Source organism: Phocoena sinus, chromosome 10 (assembly GCF_008692025.1).
Source record: "Phocoena sinus isolate mPhoSin1 chromosome 10, mPhoSin1.pri, whole genome shotgun sequence".
In the NCBI taxonomy this organism is placed as follows: Eukaryota; Metazoa; Chordata; class Mammalia; order Artiodactyla; family Phocoenidae; genus Phocoena; species Phocoena sinus.
The window spans coordinates 73,950,427-73,969,292 of NC_045772.1; the positions used below are offsets into that span (position 1 = coordinate 73,950,427).

General features: G+C 51.1%; 1 protein-coding gene across 1 annotated transcript in view; it reads left to right on the top strand.

The window, feature by feature from the left end:
- Positions 1–332: 332 nt before the first annotated feature.
- LOC116761197 (centrosomal protein of 78 kDa-like) overlaps positions 333–18,866 on the top strand; it is a 51,667-nt gene continuing 33,133 nt past the window's right edge. The window contains exon 1 of the mRNA XM_032646957.1: positions 333–725. Within this exon, the coding sequence (XP_032502848.1) occupies positions 333–725 (393 nt within the window). The remainder of the gene's footprint in view (positions 726–18,866) is intronic.

Below are 18,866 nucleotides of genomic sequence, written 5' to 3' on the forward strand. Positions count from 1 at the left end.
ATGTACTCATATTGGATAATTTTATTCTTTTATTAATGTTTGATATATATATGTATTATTAAAGTTCAGAGTTGCTATATGGAGAAATAGCTTTGTACCAATAGTGTCTTTGTATGTGTTTATCAATAATGTATGCGATTGCCTCCTATGCTCCTTTTCCTTTATTGGGGGGTGAGGGGGTGTGTCAGGCTTACGTCAAGGTCGGGAGTCGAACCCGCCACCACTGGCCCTGAGGGGTTTTCCCAGGTCCCCACTTCGGGCCGGTGGGGGTTGGCCAGGGGCAGCCGAAGACGTGCGTACGTGCGTGCGTGCGTGATTGCGTGCGTGCGTACATGCCGTGCGTTGATTGCCTGCGAGTCCACGGGATGGGCCGCGCTCGCCGGGAGTGTTTGCAGCCCGGCCCCCGGCTCATTGTGCTCGCCTCACGCCAGCCCGAGTTCGCAGCAGCGCTGGAGGCCCCAGGGCCTGTGACCACAAAGAGGGAGCCGGGGGCCGGACGGGAGCGCGGCGGCAGGCAGCAGCTGAGGCCCAGGCCCCTCCCCCTCAGCCTCCCGCCTGCCCGTCTGCCCCGCCCCCGCCGGCGGCGCCGCGCCCCTCCCCCAACCGGCAGACTAGCGCGGTGCGGGGGGCCGCGCGCCAAAGACATGGGGGAGAAGCTGGAGCTGAGGCTGGAGTCGCTCTTGGGGACCGAGCCCGCCGTCTACCCGTGGCCGCTGCCGGTCTACGTAATGTGCCGCCCGTCCCCTCCTCCCGGACCCCCGCACCTCTTCCCCCACGGCGCGCGCTGAGCCCCACCGAGAAACGGAAGCGACTCGAGTCGCCAGACCCCTTTTGGAGCCCCCCTTCCCGCCCCGCCGTGGTTCTCCGCGGCAGTTTGCCAGTTTCCAGCCCCCGCGCACAGGGTGGGCAGAGGGGAGCTGGCGCCGGCCGGCCGGGGCCGCCGACTCGGCCGCGGGGACCCGCGCTTTCCGAGGGGCGCGCGAGCCGGTCTGCGGTTGGCTCTGCAGGGCTGGGGACCCCAGGTCCTCCCGGGCCTGGACTGCCGGCGGGCTTGCCCTTCTGTACTTTAGGATCTGACATGAAGGGTTTCTTTTTCCTGGTAGTTATTCTAGCGCTGTCAACGTGCTAAATTTCTTTTTTTTTTTCAGGGAACCCTTTCCTCCCTCACTCAGTTTTTTTGTGTTTCTGTTTGTTTTGTTTTGGTTAGGCATTTTGGTTCCTCTGATCTTGAGTGGGTGGGCTGGCAGGACACTTGGAGAGGAGGCGTTTTGTCCCCTGATCTTGAGTGGCTTTGGAAAATGACAGGCCAGACGGAAATTTACACAGGCGTCCTGTGATTCCCAGAAATGCAGGTGTCCGGCTAGGTGGGCGCCCGGCCTCTCGTCCCCCGTGGTGGCGTGGTGCCGCGTGTTTCTTGTCTCAGGGTTACGCTTGGGCCCCGCAGCCCACCTTCCGGAGGGAAAGCGCAGCGGGCGCCTTGGGCCGGCGCCTTTGGGGCGCCCTTTCGTGCGCTCGGCTTGCGGGGGACCGTCCTCCAGGCGACCCGGCCCTCGCGCGGGCTCCGTGTGTGTCAGTTTGTGGAAAGTGTGTCACGGCCGGGGTCGGGACGCTGGGACCCGCGCCTGGGAGCTGATGTTGACTCCCGGGCCCCGGTTCTCCGCAGTTATCTGAGGGTCCGAGGGTTTTCCAGCCCCGCCACCGCGCACTGGCGCTTTCTATTTCTTGCCCTAACTGTGCCCGGAGGCGCGGCCTGAGCCTGGGCTCTGGCGTTTCTGGTTGGGTAACCTCCGGGTGGCCCTGGTGGGTGGCCTGAGAGTGAGCAGGGTGGGGAGACATCCCAGGGGAGGGAAACTGAAAGTGGGGGGAACCTTCAGAAGTCCAGCTGATCCACTTGCCTCGCCTCCCCGCCCCTCTTACTGCACTTGTTATGCACGGGTTGGCCGGCCAGCGCATTTTTCAAAATGTAATCATTTGTTTATCCTTAGTAGCCGTGAAGCATAGTTCACTTGTAGTGCACAGTTGTAGGTAGTTTTGACAGATGATCGCCGTCAGGCGGCAGAGCAATCCTGTCTTGCCATTTGCTGCCCTTTGGTGCCAGCGCGCCTCTAGCTTCTTGGCCGCTAATCTCCTGTCTGTCCCTAAGGTTTTGGCTTTTCCAGGAAAGCCAGATAAACGGAACAACAGCATGTAGCTTTTTGATTCTGGCTGCTTTAGCTCAGCAAAACCTATGCGAGATTCATCCGGGTTTGTTTTTTTTGTTTGTTGTTTTAAACATTGATTTGGTTAGTTATTTACTTGGCTGTGCCGGTCTTAGTTGCGGCACATGAGATCTTCATTGGCGCGTGCAGTATGTTTTGTTGCAGCGTGCGGGATCTAGTTCCCTGAGCAGGGATGGACCCGGGCCCCTGCACTGGAGCGCGGAGTCTTAGCCACTGGACCACCAGGGAAGTCCGTCATCCCCGTTTATTGCGGGTATGAGAAGCCACTCCTTTTTCTGGCTGTGTTGTATTCATGTTCCAGTTTTGTCCATTCGCCTGCGGATGGCAGGACTTGTGGGCTGTTTCCAGTTTTGAGGGGATCAGGAATAAAGCTGCTGTAAACATCCCAGGGCAGGTTCCATGTGAATCTTGTGTTTTTAACCTCACTTGAGAAATAATCAGGAGTGGGACTGGGATCTGTGCTAAGTGTATGTTTAACAAACCGTTCGCATCTTAGAAATTGGATTTTTGAGTGTTGGAAGAGTGTAAGAAATGCATTGTGACCCAGCACCCAGGCACTTGAAACGAGTTGAAAGTTTATCTGGAGATGGTCACATTGTCCCCGTCTCTGTCTTTTATTCGAGGCAGAGCAAGGCCATAGATTTGTAACCCTTGTAAGGAAGGCCTCGTGTGTCCAGGCCCTGGCAAGACCTGCTTTCTAGTGTGGGCGGTTCTGGAGTGGAGAGAGCATCTTTCCCTTGCTCTCCGGACCTCTTTTTGCAGGGGCGGGGTGTGCTGCCTGCCTGGCCGAGCGCTCTTTCTTCCGGTCAGCAGACGTTCCTGGTGTGTCTGTCTACTACCAGGCGGGCGGCTCAGGGGCCCTAGTGAAGTGCTCAGTGAGCCGCAGCCTTCCCAAAGCTTTGCGGGTAATGTCTGCTACCCTCCCATTTCCCTGCTGAGGAATTTGCTTTCCTCTTGGGAAGTGAGGGGGCAGTACTTTATAAGAGTTCATATTTTGTGATGACTCGATGCTGAATACGTTAAGAAAATGGGCTCCCTCCAGAAGCTTAACTTTTGTAGAAGGTTCAGATTACTCATGTGACCACACGTTTGAAATGAGTGAGCTTGTTTGTTCATTGATTCATTCATTCTGCAAGCATCTCCTGGATATTTAGAGTGAGTGTTCCAGGGGGCGCGGAGGACAGTAGACAGTATTCTTTTTTTTTTTTTATTTTTGAATTTAATTTAATTTATTTTTTTATACAGCACATTCTTATTAGTCATCAGTTTTATACACATCAGTGTATACATGTCAATCCGACTCGCCCAGTTCAGCACAACCACCATCCCCCCCCCCCGCCCCCCCCCCCCCACGGCTTTCCCCACTTGGTGTCCATACGTTTGTTCTCTACATCTGTGTCTCAACTTCTGCCCTGCAAACCGGTTCATCTGTATCATTTTTCTATGTTCCACATACATGCGTTAACGTACGATATTTGTTTTACTCTTTCTGACTTACTTCACTCTGTATGACAGTCTCTAGATCCGTCCACGTCTCAACAATTGACTCAATTTCGTTCCTTTTTATGGCTGAGTAATATTCCATTGTGTATATGTACCACGACTTCTTTATCTATTCACGTGTCAATGAGCATTTAGGTTGCTTCCATGACCTGGCTATTGTAAATAGTGCCGCAGTGAACATTGGGGGTGCGTGTGTCTTTTTTTTTTTTTTTTTTTTTGCGATACGCGGGCCTCTCACTGTTGTGGCCTCTCCCGTTGCGGAGCACAGCCTCCGGACGCGCAGGCTCAGCGGCCATGGCTCACGGGGCCAGCTGCCTCTGCGGCATGTGGGATCTTCCCGGACCGGGGCACGAACCCGTGTCCCCTGCATCGGCAGGCGGACTCTCAACCACTGCACCACCAGGGAAGCCCAGCGTGTGTCTTTTTGAATTATGGTTTTCTCTGGGTATATGCCAGTAGTGGGATTGTTGGATCATATGGTAATTCTATTTTGGTTTTTAAGGAACCTCCATATTGTTCTCCATAGTGGCTGTATCAATTTACATTCCCACGAGCAGTGCAAGAGAGTTCCCTTTTCTCCACGTCCTCACCAGCCTTTGTTGTTTGTAGATTTTCTGATGATGCCCATTCTTAGTGGTGTGAGGTGATAACTCATTGTAGTTTTGATTTGCATTTCTCTAATAATTGGTGACGTTGAGCAGATTTTCACGTGCTTCTTGGCCATCTGTATGTATTCTTTAGAGAAATGGTTATTTAGGTCTTCTGCCCATTTTTGGATTGGGTTGTTTCTTTTGTATTGAGTTGCGTGATCTGTTTATATATTTTGGAGATTAATCCTTTGTCCGTTGATTCGTTTGCAAATATTTTCTCCCATTCTGTGGGTGACAGTATTCTTATTCTCAAAACTTATGAACTAAGGACGGTAGGTGATCTGTAAACACAGAAGTTTAACTGAGGTGTAGTGCCCTGTGTATGGGATCAGCTGAGGTCCCAGAGAGTGGGGCTGCCAGATTTGCCCTGGGGGAGGTATGAGTGGCTTCTCTGAGGAGGGGGCACCCGCAGGAGGAAGTGCAAACAGCCACAACTGCCTGTACGTGGAAATGTCCAGCCTCCAAGATGGGCTTTTGCCCAATTGACTAATAGGAGGGCAGGGTGCAGGACGAGTTTTGTTCCTTCTGTGACTGAGAGTTCCCAGATATCTACTTACAGCTCACGGTGGCATTTCTAAAGCAGGATGGTCTTTCTTTTGGTGGAAAAACCGGGTCTCAGCTCAGGAGGAAGCAGGTGGTATCTTTGGCTGCCTGATGGAGCCAGCGAGGGCGTGCAGTGGTCCTTCCCCTCCGTGACTCACTGAGGCTGTGGGCGTGGAGCGGCCCCAGCGTGAGTGTCCCCGCCTGCTTCTGGCTTCCTCCTGAGACCCCACGAGTCTCTGATGAATACCTGCTGAGCAGTCACGCCCTTCATTCCACAGTGGGTAGTAGCTGAAGTGGGCAGCTGAGTGAGCCATCCCTCCCCCTGACTCAGAAAACATTTTCTGATCTGACCTCTGCTGGTGTGAGTCCTGCCTAATCTGAGCTCAGGTGGAAGGCAGGTTAACCTTTTGAGGACTTTCCATGGGTGAAGTAGCCTCTTTAAAGAGGAAGGGATCACCGGGAAAAGCCTGGTATTCCATATGCATGTGGCTGTTAGCTTTCATACTTTGGTCCCTAACATCCAAATGCCGCCTGTATGCTCTGTTACTGGTGGGAGGAGACACAGGCAGACAGCCGGCCCTTTGGATATTCACTAGGCAGGAGGCTGCTGGGAGCTGCAGGGGACCCGCCCCCAGCCTACCTTTAGGAGCTGCGTCCTTTTTTCCTTAATTAAATTAAACTTTTTATTTTGAGATTATCGTAGATTCTTGCACAGCCATCAGAAATTGGTCGGACACATCCCACGTTCTCTTTACTCAGTTTCTCCCGATGGTGGCATCTTACAAAGCTACGCACTGATGTAATGATTTCTTTGGCATTGATACAACCAAGATACAGAGTGTTTGGTGACCTTTTTGGATTCGGGGAGCTGTAGGGTGGGATTGGCTGTGTCTGCGCATCCCTGGGTCCCGGGCCCGGCACACGTCTCCCAGGAAGCCCCTCTCCTCCCTCTTTCTTTCTGCCATGTCCTCCTCTCGTGGTCCTGGCACTCTTCCCCAGTGCATGCGCCTTCTCTCCCTGGCTGTGGGATGACAGTCCTGTTTCCTTCCTCCCACTCAGGGTGCTGCCTGGAGGCCTCTTTGGCATCTTCTCTGTCCCCTCAAGCTGTCCCTGCCGTTCCCACCAGCCGGGTCTCCTGCCATGCCCGTGGCGTCGAGCGGTCCCAAGGGTGTTAACAGAGGACGTGCCGGGTGCCTGTCCACGGTCCTCCGCAGCTCACGCATGGCTCTGTACTGCCTCCCTCACCGCCCGCCTTTCTTGTTCCTTCCCAGACTCTCTCTCCCCACCCACGGCCACTGTCGCGGTGCCTAGCCCGGGGCTCTGTTCCTCGGCACCCCTGTTTCAGACCGGGCCCTCTTCCTGTCCAGGGCGCCTGGCAGGGCTGCCAAGTCACAGGTTCCCGTGAGCTGCAGTTGGGAGTTTGGAGGCTGTGTGCTTCACTGAGTATTGACCTTGGATGACGATGCCTCCTCATCTCTGAGGGGCTTCCGTTTGAATCCCCTCAGTTAGTCATGGGGTGCGCGGCCAATGTTGGGAAAGCACATCAGACTCACAACAGGTGCACGGGCAGCCGGTGTGTGAGAGAGGTTACCTCTGAGAACGCTGGTCCTTTAAAAACCTGACGCGTCTTTTCCTGGGTGGGGAAGGGGTCTCTGCAGGCTGTGTGCCCGGGGGTCGGGGGGGGGGGGAGGGGGGAAGGGACCACCACGGGGTGGTGCCCACCGGGACGGCGGGAGTCATGGGGCTTGGGGTGGGGAGTTCTAGGGAAGGATTTGCACATCCCGTGGTGGTGGTGGCTCACGTTTCCCCTGCTGTGCAGGTGGCTCCCTGGCGTCTGCTCTGTGCTCACCCTGCAGGCTGAGTGAGGCTCCCACCGGGGAGCAGGTGCTGGGGCCGCAGGACACGCTGGGCCCACACCTGGTCTGGGACAGACACCAGATGAAGGGGCAGGAGAAGGGGAGGAGGAGCCGTGCTGGGTCTTGTGGGTTTTGTGTCTTTTTAAATAACAGCTTTGTCGAGATAGCATTCTCACACCACAGAACTCACCCATATGACGTGTACAATTTAATGGCTTTTACTATATTCACAGAGCTGTGCAGCCTTCACCTCTAATTCCAGAACATTCCATCAGCGCAAAGGGCCGGCAGTCCCCTGCCCCAGCCCCTGACACTCTGTGTCTGTGGATCTGTCTGTTCTGGACGTTTCCCATCAATGGAATCACACACTGTGTGTTCTTCTGTGTCTGGCTTCTCTCACTGAGCATCGTGTTCTCAGGGTCCGTCCACGTTGTTGTGAGTGTCAGGGCTTCACCCCTTTGCATAGCTGAGTGATGCTCCCATGTGCGTGGCCCAGGTCGTGGGGTCTTGAGGCCCCTGGAGAGGCGTTCGTTTGGCTTGGTCCTGGGGTGGGGTGACGCCAGTTGCACTGGTACGGTGCTAACAGGATCCCTTGCTGGAGTGGGAGACAGTTGGAAGGCTGGGGGTGCGGCTCGCCTTGGCCTTTGAGACTGCTGGGTGGAGGCCGTGCTGCCGCTTGTTGCTCGGGGAGCGCGGGCGAGTCCCTCTCCAGCCGTGCCCCCTCGGAAGGGCTTCCTCCATCCCTGGGCTTTCCCTCCCTTGCCGTCACGGCCTCGGCCTCAGGCCGGACTGCTCTGTGGCAGTAAAGCATTTTCTTTGGTGAGGGCGAGAAAAGTTCTGGTGGTGAACTTTTGGTTGTCGTGTTCCCCCATCCCACCGGGGTCACTCCATGACGGCCCCTCCACGCACACGCCCGGCGTCAGGCACTCAGCACTTGCAGCAGCTCCTTGGGTGGCTGGGCGGCCTCTTACAGGTGGGCTAGTTTGGATTGAAGCAACTGAAATGGTCTTGTCACCCCTGGAGCCCCCGTGGTGCCCCGTCCTCCTGTGGACACACCCACGCCCGTCCTGCAGAAGGACGGCTGCCCAGACAGCAGGACGTCCCAGCCGGTCCTGGCTCTGTGCAGACTGTCTTCCGTGAGCTGCAGACCCAGGCGTGGAGCTCAGGCTCAGGGTCAGGTCTGGAAACGCTCCCGCAGGTGGGGCAGTAGGTGAGGGGGCACACAAGCCTCACGCGTGCCCTTGTGGGAGCCAGGTGACGAGTCAGAAGGAGGAGGCGAGGTATGTTTTCATAGCATTGTATGTAACCGAGTATAGCCCAGACAGGACGTTTTCAACGTGCCATTTAAAGCATTACCAAAGGGCAGTTTTACTTTGTGCGTGCGCGCGCACTCTGTCTTAGAAATCCGCGTGCATCTTGTGCTCACTGGAGTGGCACCAGCGCGCACCATTGCCCCTCGTCCAGGTGGCCAGGGGCCGCTGTGGGCACAGTGAGGCTCTAGACCCCTCTTCCTCGTGGTGGCTCCTTCCTTGGACCCTGATCTTCGGGGCCCCTGTGTGCACAGCGGGTCCCACCCGCCCTGGTCAGGGCCACGGGTCCACCGTGTCCTGCACCGTGTCTGTGGCCCGGGAGCCACGGGCCCGCTCCCTCTTCTCTCTTCCTTCTCCAGCTGGACTTTGGCCTCATGGGGTCCCGGCAGCCCCTTCCTGTTTTCCCAAGTTGACTGTTCTTGCAGTGCCGGTCTCGCGGGCAGGGTTTTGCGATGCGACTCAGTCCCGAGACCAGCCTGGTTTGTCAGCCTGGCCCTGTGGGGAGCGGGCCGGGTGTGCGGTGGGAGGAGAGCCTCCTTTCTGGCTCTCTCCTTTGCATCGCTTTACCAGGTGGTTCCCATCCTTGGCCTGCCTTGTCCTCAGGTACGGTCCTGGGACCAGGCAACACCCCCTTGCTGGGGGCCTGCGGACATCTGGGGCTGACTGTGGATGAGACCCGTGTGATGCTCCATAGCCAGTCTCTCTGCCACCCCCACCCCTGTGTGAAATGCACTCATTTTCAAGTGAAAACCTGTTCACTTCTTGAGTACTCAGGCCCACCGCAGGCGCTGGCCCTCCCCCTGCCCCTTCACCCCCTGCTCCCTCTCCCTGGCGAGTGGCTGCTCCCCAGCGGGGCTGCAGGCTGAGAGATGCTCCCCAGTGAGGCTGCAGGCTGAGAGGTGAGGCTGAGCGCCTTCGCTGGGCCTCGGGGCCCTCTGCTCACCCGCTTGGCTTGCCTCCCAGACGGAGAGACTTCTGTGGATTTTCCACTCCTCCAGCCAGATCTCTGCTCTCAAAGCCTGGCCACTGGGAGAGGCAGAGAGACAGCCAGCGGACCACCCACCATATTCCATCTCCCCTGCCTTTGACTCCTCCCGCTGTGCTTCTCCACTTTGGGAAGCAGTGCATGCATCCCACCCTGGCCGCTCTGTCCCACTTGCCTTGGCCCCCACCCCAGGGCTGCGGAGGTGTGCAGAGCCTCGGGGAAGAAGGCAGCGACCCCCAGCCCGCAGGCAGTGTCCCCTGCAGCCTGCTGGGGAGTGGGGACCACGGGCAGAGTCCCAGGGTGCTACCCCTCGGCACCTGCTGGACACTCGTGCCCTCAGCAGACAGTGATAGAGCAAGAGTCCCTGCTTGCTTCAGGCCGGTGGTTCTCTGAGTGGAGCCCTGGGCCAGCAGCCTCCTCACCAGCCAGAACTGGTTCGGAATGTGGGTTCCTGGGGTCCAGACCTGCTGATTCTGAAACTTTGCGGGTGGGCCCCAGAACTGCACTCTGACTAGGGATTCTGATGCTCGTCCCGGTGTGATGCCCCTGCCTCGGAGGCCCCCTGGGTCCCGGCGTCTTCCTGCTGCAAGTGGGAAGAGGAGGACGGAGTCCACGTCTTGTCTCCTCCCTAGTCTCTGCCCCCTGCCTCTCGCCGGGTCCTCCAGGGACGATGTCTCCCGATGTCGTGCCCCTGTCACCGTGAACCAGCCTGCGTGCTCAGGGGTGGGCTGTGCCCTGGCAGCAAGCACCCAGGAGGCCTCCTGTCCAGGCTCCTCACGCCGGGCACAGGGCCTGTGGGGATGAGCAGGGGAAGAGCCAGACCTGCGGGCGTCCAGGTGGAGTTCCTGTTCCCACACCTGTCCTCACGGTCCAGGAAGAGGCAAGGGCCTGCCGAGTGAGACAGCCAGGCTCCCCAGCCCTGTGGGCGGCTCCCGCCCTCACCTGAGCTGGGCAGGGGAGGGGAGCAGACGGGACGGGCTTGGTGGTGGCTCAGGCCTGATGACAGCCCCCGGCTTGTGCACAGCGTGCTTTTTCAGGCGGGAATGGTTGTGCTTATTGCAGCTGTTTTCCCAGGACCCCAGAGTGAGGCCACCGGCTCTTTGGTGAGCAGCATTCCGCTAAGCCTCTGCTTAGTGGCTTCCTGCGGAGGCTCTGAGGCTGTCAGTGAGAAGAGCCTGGGTTAGTCAGTGACTCAGCAAGCAGCCAGCAGCGGGCCGGGTCTGTGGCTGGGACGGGGAGGCCGGGCGTCCTGTGCAGCAAGACCAGGGCTGGCCTCAAACCCCGGAGTTCCAAGGCTCCCCCGGGGGAGGAGGTGTGGGTGCTCCTAAGCGCGGGCTTTCTCAGGGCTGTTCTCAGTAGGACGTTTCTGGGTCGGCTTCTGGCATCGCTCTGTTCTGAAGACCTGTGAAGCAGAAGAAGAGGCCACAGCCGAGAAGCTGTGAGAGCTTCTGAATCATCGATGGTGATCAGGGCATCTTAAATCATACGACTCAGGATGGTCGCTGGAAGCTGGCCAGTTCCTAAAGCAGCATCCTGAGACTGTAGGAGGCACATCGTAAACTGTTTCCTTCCTTTCGTTCTGGTTTTAAAGCTTGAGTTCATCTCATCACGGATGAGACCACATTCCACGCCCCTGTCTTCCCAGGTCTGTGTGATGCGGCCTGAGATGTGGTGCCTCGGCCAGGGCTGCGGCCCACGTGCCATGAAGGTCCTTGCCGCCCCTGCAGGAGGAGCATCTCTGGGGCACGTCCAGCCTCCTGAGGGGGCCGAGGGAGGGAGCGCAGTCCAAGCCGGCACGGGGCTGCCACGCAGCGCATGCTCAGGCATACGTGTATGCTCACGGGGTCCTTTCAGAGTGCGCACGCTGTTTTGTAATTCCACAGTGGTGACCGGAATGAGACTCTTCTGGGTACTGTCACGTCCTCCCGTGGCTCTAAGACTTGTTCTTATGGGCCGTGCTCACAGGGTGTAAGGTATCGGCCTAAACGCAGACATGAATTTAGCAGCTTGAGACGATGCACACTGATGACCTCCCGTGGTTTCTGAGGGCCGGGATTCAGAGCAGGCGGGCCAGGGGATTCCGGCCGAGGGTCCCTCAGGAGGCTGCAGTAGGGGCTTCAGCCGTGGCTGCCCCATCCGAAGGCCAGACCAGGCGGGATGCCTGGCTTCCAGGAGGCCCCACCCGTGGCTCCTCTGCACGTGGGCCCCGCAGGGCTGCTGAGGCTCCTCAGTGCATGGGGGCCAGCTCCCCTCAGGAGGAGTGTGACACGGGAGAGCGTTGGTGGAAAGTTCTAGACCCTCCTCCTCATCCTGTGGCTACCTCAGTGCCTTGTACACTGTGCTGTGTGCGTTTGTCTCTGAGCAGACCCTGCGGGAAGTGTGGCGTCTTCTCTGCTTTCAGTGGGTACAGGAGCCCAGGGAATTCAGTGCTGCCAGGGCTGTCTCTCTGGAATCACTGAATGTTGTGGACCAGGAACAGAGTCCGTCGGCCACATGAGTGTCTTAGATGCTCGGTATTTTCCTACTGAGGTGGAGGTGCTTTTAACACTGCCTCACATTTCCTCCTATAGATTGTGTTGTGGTTTTCTGTTTGTTTCTCGCCATGCCGTGCAGCTCGTGGGATCTTAGTTCCCCAACCAGGGATTGAACCTGGACCCTCGGCAGTGAAAGCACAGAGTCCTAACCACTGGACCGCCAGGGAGGTCCCTGTTGCTGTTGTTGATAGCTGTTTTGAGGTGTAATTCCCACACCCTTCACCTCATCCGCCTAAAGCGTGCCGTTCCCTGCTTTGTAGTGTATTCATTGAGTGCAGTCGTCACTACTACCAATTTTAGAATGTTCCATCACCCCAAGAGGAAACCCCATCCCCATTAGCATCCCTCCCATCCCCCTCCCCAGCCTCTGACAACCAGGAACCCACTCTCTGTCTCTGTGCACTTGCCTGTTCTGGACGTTTCCCATCGGTGGAATCACACACACTGTGTGTCCTCCGTCTGGCTTCTCTCACTGAGCATCGTGTTCTCAGGGTCCATCCACGTTGTAGCGAGTGTCAGTGCTTCACTCTTTTTCATGGATGGATAATATTTCAGTGTGTGGAGGGACACATTTGTTTATCCGTTCATCTGTTGATGGACATTTGGGTGGTTTCCACCTTTTGGTGGTTGTGAATCACGCCTCTGTGAACACTAATGTTCGGGTTTTGGGTGTTTTTTTTTTTTTTCTGGCTGCCTTGGGTGTCCGTTGCTACGCGCGGGCTTTCTCTAGTTGTGGTGAGTGGGCTCTAGTCTTTGTTGCAGTGTGTGGGCTTCTCGTTGCAGTGGCTTCTCTTGTTTCGGAGCACAGGCTCTAGGCACGTGGGCTTCAGTAGTTGCAGCACGCGGGCTCTGTAGTTGTGGTGCACGGGCTTCATTGCTCCGCGGCATGTGGGATCTTCCCGGACCAGGGCTCAAACCTGTGTCCCCTGCATTGGTAGGCGGATTCATAGCCACTGCCCCACCAGGGAAGCCCAATGTTCAGGGTTTTGTGTGGACGAATATTCTCATTTCTCTTGGGCAGACACCCAGGAGAGGAATTGCTGGGTCATTTGCTAACTGTTTAACCTTTGAGGAGCTGCCAGACTGTTTTCCAAACCCAGCTGTCCTCACTGTTTTCTGCCGTTTGCCAGGAGGCCTTGGGGACGATTGTTCCCATCAGTGATTCTTCCCCAGGGTTTCTGGGTCAGCAGTGGCGCTGAAGCTGCGGGTCGGTTCCCCCGTGTCGGGAACCACTGGTCTGCAGGGCTGTCCTGTGCTGGACCGAACAGATGGCACGTGCTCCATCTCCCGCCCCCGGCCTTGTCTAAGTAATATGAGTTCAATGGATATTTACTGCTCCGTCCTTGGTAAGTTGGAGGATATTATTATTTTTTTTTTGTTTTTGTTTTTCTATATATTAGATTTATTGGCACTAACTTTTTTTTTTTTTTAAACATCTTTATTGGGGTATAATTGCTTTACAATGGTGTGTTAGTTTCTGCTTTATAACAAAGTGAATCAGCTATACATATACTTATGTTCCCATATGTCTTCCCTCTTGCGTCTCCCTCCCTCCCACTCTCCCCATCCCACCCCTCCAGGCTGTCACAAAGCCCCGAGCTAATATCCCTGTGCCTTGCGGCTGCTTCCCCCTAGCTATCTACCTTACTACGTTTGTTAGTGTGTATATGTCCATGACTCTCTCGCCCTGTCAAAACTCACCCTTCCCCCTCCCCATATCCTCAAGTACGTTCTCCAGTAGGTCTGCGTCTTTATTCCTGTCTTACCCCTAGGTTCTTCATGACATTTTTTTCCTAAAATTCCATATATATGTGTTAGTATACGGTATTTGTCTTTTTCTTTCTGACTTACTTCACTCTGTATGACAGACTCTAGGTCTATCCATCTCATTACAAATAGCTCAATTTCATTTCTTTTTAAGGCTGAGTAATATTCCATTGTGTATAGGTGCCACATCTTCTTTATCCATTCATCCGATGATGGGCGCTTAGGTTGTTTCCATCTCCGGGCTATTGTAAATAGAGCTGCAATGAACATTTTGGTACATGACTCTTTTTGAATTTTGGTTTTCTCAGGGTATATGCCCAGTAGTGGGATTGCTGGGTCATATGGTAATTCTATTTGTAGTTTTTTAAGGAACCTCCATACTGTTCTCCATAGTGACTGTACCAATTCACATTCCCACCAGCAGTGCAAGAGTGTCCCCTTTTCTCCACACCCTCTCCAGCATTTATTGTTTCTAGATTTTTTGATGATGGCCATTCTGACTGGTGTGAGATGATATCTCATTGTAGTTTTGATTTGCATTTCTCTAATGATTAATGATGTTGAGCATTCTTTCATGTGTTTGTTGGCATTCTGTATCTCTTCTTTGGAGAAATGTCTGTTTAGGTCTTCTGCCCATTTTTGGATGGGGTTGTTTGTTTTTTTGTTATTGAGCTGCATGAGCTGCTTGTAAATTTTGGAGATTAATCCTTTGTCAGTTGCTTCATTTGCAAATGTTTTCTCCCATTCTGAGGGTTGTCTTTTGGTCTTGATTATGGTTTCTTTTGCTGTGCAAAAGCATTGAAGTTTCATTAGGTCCCATTTGTTTATTTTTATTTTTATTTCCATTACTCTAGGAGGTGGGTCAGAAAGGATCTTGCTGTGATTTATGTCATAGAGTGTTCTTCCTATGTTTTCCTCTAAGAGTTTGATAGTTTCTGGCCTTACATTTAGGTCTTTAATCCATTTTGAGCTTATTTTTGTGTATGGTGTTAGGGAGTGATCTAATCTCATACTTTTACATGTACCTGTCCAGTTTTCCCAGCACCATTTATTGAAGAGGCTGTCCTTTCTCCACTGTACATTCCTGCCTCCTTTATCAAAGATAAGGTGTCCATATGTGCGTGGGTTTATCTCTGGGCTTTCTATCCTGTTCCACTGATCTATCTTTCTGTTTTTGTGCCAGTACCATACTGTCTTGATTACTGTTGCTTTGTAGTATAGTCTGAAGTCAGGGAGCCTGATTCCTCCAGCTGCTTTTTTCGTTCTCAAGATTTCTTTGGCTATTCGGGGTCTTTTGTGTTTCCATACAAATTGCGAAATTTTTTGTTCTAGTTCTGTGAAAAATGCCAGTGGTAGTTTGATAGGGATTGCATTGAATCTGTAGATTGCTTTGGGTAGTAGAGTCATTTTCACAATGTTGATCCTTCCCATCCAAGAACATGGTATATCTCTCCATCTATTTGTATCATCTTTAATTTCTTTCATCAGTGTCTTATAATTTTCTGCATACAGGTCTTTTGTCTCCTTAGGTAGGTTTATTCCTAGATATTTTATTCTTTTTGTTGCAATGGTAAATGGGAGTGTTTTCTTGATTTCACTTTCAGATTTTTCATCATTAGTATATAGGAATGCCAGAGATTTCTGTGCATTAATTTTGTATCCTGCTACTTTACCAAATTCATTGATTAGCTCTAGTAGTTTTCTGGTAGCATCTTTAGGATTCTCTATGTGTAGTATCATGTCATCTGCAAACAGTGACAGCTTTACTTCTTCTTTTCCGATTTGGATTCCTTTTATTTCCTTTTCTTCTCTGATTGCTGTGGCTAAAACTTCCAAAACTATGTTGAATAAGAGTGGTGAGAGTGGGCAACCTTGTCTTGTTCCTGATCTTAGTGTAAATGCTTTCAGTTTTTCACCATTGAGGATGATGTTTGCTGTGGGCTTGTCATATATGGCCTTTATTATGTTGAGGAAGGTTCCCTCTATGCCTACTTTCTGGAGGGTTTTTATCATAAATGGGTGTTGAATTTTGTCGAAAGCTTTCCCTGCATCTATTGAGATGATCATATGGTTTTTCTCCTTCAATTTGTTAATATGGTTTATCACATTGATAGATTTGCGTATATTGAAGAATCCTTGCATTCCTGGGATAAACCCCACTTGATCATGGTGTATGATCCTTTTAATGTGCTGTTGGATTCTGTTTGCTAGTATTTTGTTGAGGATTTTTGCATCTATGTTCATCAGTGATATTGGCCTGTAGTTTTCTTTCTTTGTGACATCCTTGTCTGGTTTTGGTATCAAGGTGATGGTGGCCTCGTAGAAGGAATTTGGGAGTGTTCCTCCCTCTGCTATATTTTGGAAGAGTTCGAGAAGGATAGGTGTTAGCTCTTCTCTAAACGTTTGATAGAATTCACCTGTGAAGCCATCTGGTCCTGGGCTTTTGTTTGTTGGAAGATTTTTAATCACCGTTTCAATTTCAGTGCTTGTGATTGGTCTGTTCATATTTTCTATTTCTTCCTGATTCAGTCTTGGCAGGTTGTGCATTTCTAAGAATTTGTCCATTTCTTCCAGATTGTCCATTTTATTGGCATAGAGTTGCTTGTAGTAATCTCTCATGATTTTTTTTATTTCTGCAGTGTCAGTTGTTACTTCTTTTTCATTTCTAATTCTATTGATTTAAGTCTTCTCCTTTTTTTTCTTGATGAGTCTGGCTAGTGGTTTATCTATTTTGTTTATCTTCTCAAAGAACCAGCTTTTAGTTTTATTGATCTTTGCTATTGTTTCCTTCATTTCTTTTTCATTTATTTCTGATCTGATTTTTATGATTTCTTTCCTTCTGCTAGCTTTGGGGTTTTTTGTTCTTTCTCTAATTGCTTGAGGTGCAAGGTTAGGTTGTTTATTCGAGATGTTTCCTGCTTCTTAAGGTGGGCTTGTATTGCTATAAACTTCCCCCTTAGAACTGCTTTTGCTGCATCCCATAGGTTTTGGGTCGTTGTGTCTCCATTGTCATTTGTTTCTAGGTATTTTTTTATTTCCTCTTTGATTTCTTCAGTGATCACTTCATTATTAAGTAGTGTATTGTTTAGCCTCCATGTGTTTGTATTTTTTACAGATCTTTTCCTGTAATTGATGTCTAGTCTCATGGCGTTGTGGTCAGAAAAGATACTTGATACAATTTCAGTTTTCTTAAATTTACCAAGGCTTGATTTGTGACCCAAATATGATCTATCCTGAAGAATGTTCCATGAGCACTTGAGAAAAATGTGTATTCTGTTGTTTCTGGATGGAGTGTCCTATAAATATCAATTAAGTCCATCTTGTTTAATGTATCATTTAAAGCTTGTGTTTCCTTATTTATTTTCATTTTGGATGATCTGTCCATGGGTGAAAGTGGGGTGTTAAAGTCCCCTACTATGAATGTGTTACTGTCGATCTCCCCTTTTATGGCTGTTAGTATTTGCCTTATGTATTGAGGTGCTCCTATGTTGGGTGCATAAATATTTACAATTGTTATATCTTTTTCTTGGATCGATCCCTTGATCATTATGTAGTGTCCTTCTTTATCCCTTTTGATAGTCCTTATTTTAAAGTCTATTTTGTCTGATATGAGAATTGCTACTCCAGGTTTCTTTTGGTTTCCATTTGCATGGAATATCTTTTTCCATCCCCTTACTTTCAGTCTGTATGTGTCTCTAGGTCTGAAGTGGGTCTCTTGTAGACAGCATATATAAGGGTCTTGTTTTTGTATCCATTCAGCCAATCTGTGTCTTTTGGTGGGAGCATTTAGTCCATTTACATTTAAGGTAATTATCGATATGTATGTTCCTATTCCCATTTTCTATATTGTTTTGGGTTTGTTATTGTAGGTCTTTTCCTTCTCTTGTGTTTGTTGCCTAGAGAAGTTCCTTTAGCATTTGTTGTAAAGCTGGTTTGGTGGTGCTGAACTCTCTCAGCTTTTGCTTGTCTGTAAAGGTTTTAATTTCTCCATCAAATCTGAATGAGATCCTTTCTGGGTAGAGTAGTGTTGGTTGCAGGTTTTTCTCCTTCATCACTTTCAGTATGTCCTGCCACTCCCTTCTGGCTTGTAGGGTTTCTGCTGAGAGATCAGCTGTTAACCTTATGGGGATTCCCTTGTGTGTTATTTGTTGTTTTTCCCTTGCTGCTTTTAATATGCTTTCTTTGTATTTATTTAATTTTTGATAGTTTGATTAATATGTGTCTTGGCGTATTTCTCCTTGTATTTATCCTGTATGGGACTCTCTGTGCTTCCTGGACTTGATTAACTATTTCCTTTCCCATATTAGGGAAGTTTTCAACTATAATCTCTTCAAATATTTTCTCAGTCCCTTTCTTTTTTTCTTCTTCTTCTGGAACCCCTATAATTCGAATGTTGGTGCGTTTCATGTTGTCCCAGAGGTCTCTGAGACTGTCCTCAGTTCTTTTCATTCTTTTTTCTTTATTCTGCTCTGCAGTAGTTATTTCCACTACTTTATCTTCCAGGTCACTTATCCGTTCTTCTGCCTCAGTTATTCTGCTATTGATCCTATCTAGAGTACTTTTAATTTCATTTATTGTGTTGTTCATCGTTGCTTGTTTCATCTTTAGTTCTTGTAGGTCCTTGTTAACTGTTTCTTGCATTTTGTCCATTCTACTTCCAAGATTTCGGATCATCCTTACTATCATTATTCTGAATTTTTTTCAGGTAGATTGCCTATTTCCTCTTCATTTGTTAGGTCTGGTGGGTTTTTATCTTGCTCCTTCATCTGCTATGTATTTTTCTGTCTTCTCATTTTGCTTATCTTACTGTGTTTGGGGTCTCCTTTTTGCAGGCTGCACGTTCGTAGTTCCCGTTGTTTTTGATGTCTGTCTCCAGTGGCTAAGGTTGTTTCAGTGGGTTGTGTAGGCTTCCTGGTGGAGGGGACTAGTGCCTGTGTTGTGCTGGATGAGGCTGGATCTTGTCTCTCTAGTGGGCAGGTTCACATCTGGTGGTGTGTTTTGGGGTGTCTGTGGCCTTATTATGATTTTAGGCAGCCTCTCTGCTAATGGGTGGGGTTGTGTTCCTGTTTTGCTAGTTGCTTGGCATAGGTTGTCCAGCACTGTGGCTTGCTGGTCGTTGAGTGAAGCTGGGTGCTGGTGTTAAGATGTAGGTCTCTGGGAGATTTCCACCGTTTAATATTATGTGGAGCTGGGAGGTCTCTTGTTGATCAGTGTCCTGAAGTTGGCTCTCCTACCTCAGAGGCAGAGCCCTGACTCCTGGGCTGGAGCACCAAGAGCCTTTCATCCACACGGCTCAGAATAAAAGGGAGAAAAAGTAGAGAGAATTAGTAGAAGTATGAGGAAAGAAAGAAGGAAAGGAGGAAAGGAAGGAAGGAAGAAAGAAGGAAAGAAAGGAGGGAGGGAGGGAGGAAGGAAGGAAGGAGGGAAAGGAGGAGAAAATGTAGAGAGAATTAGTAGAAGTATGAGGAAGGAAAGAAGGAAAGGAGGAAAGGAAGGAAG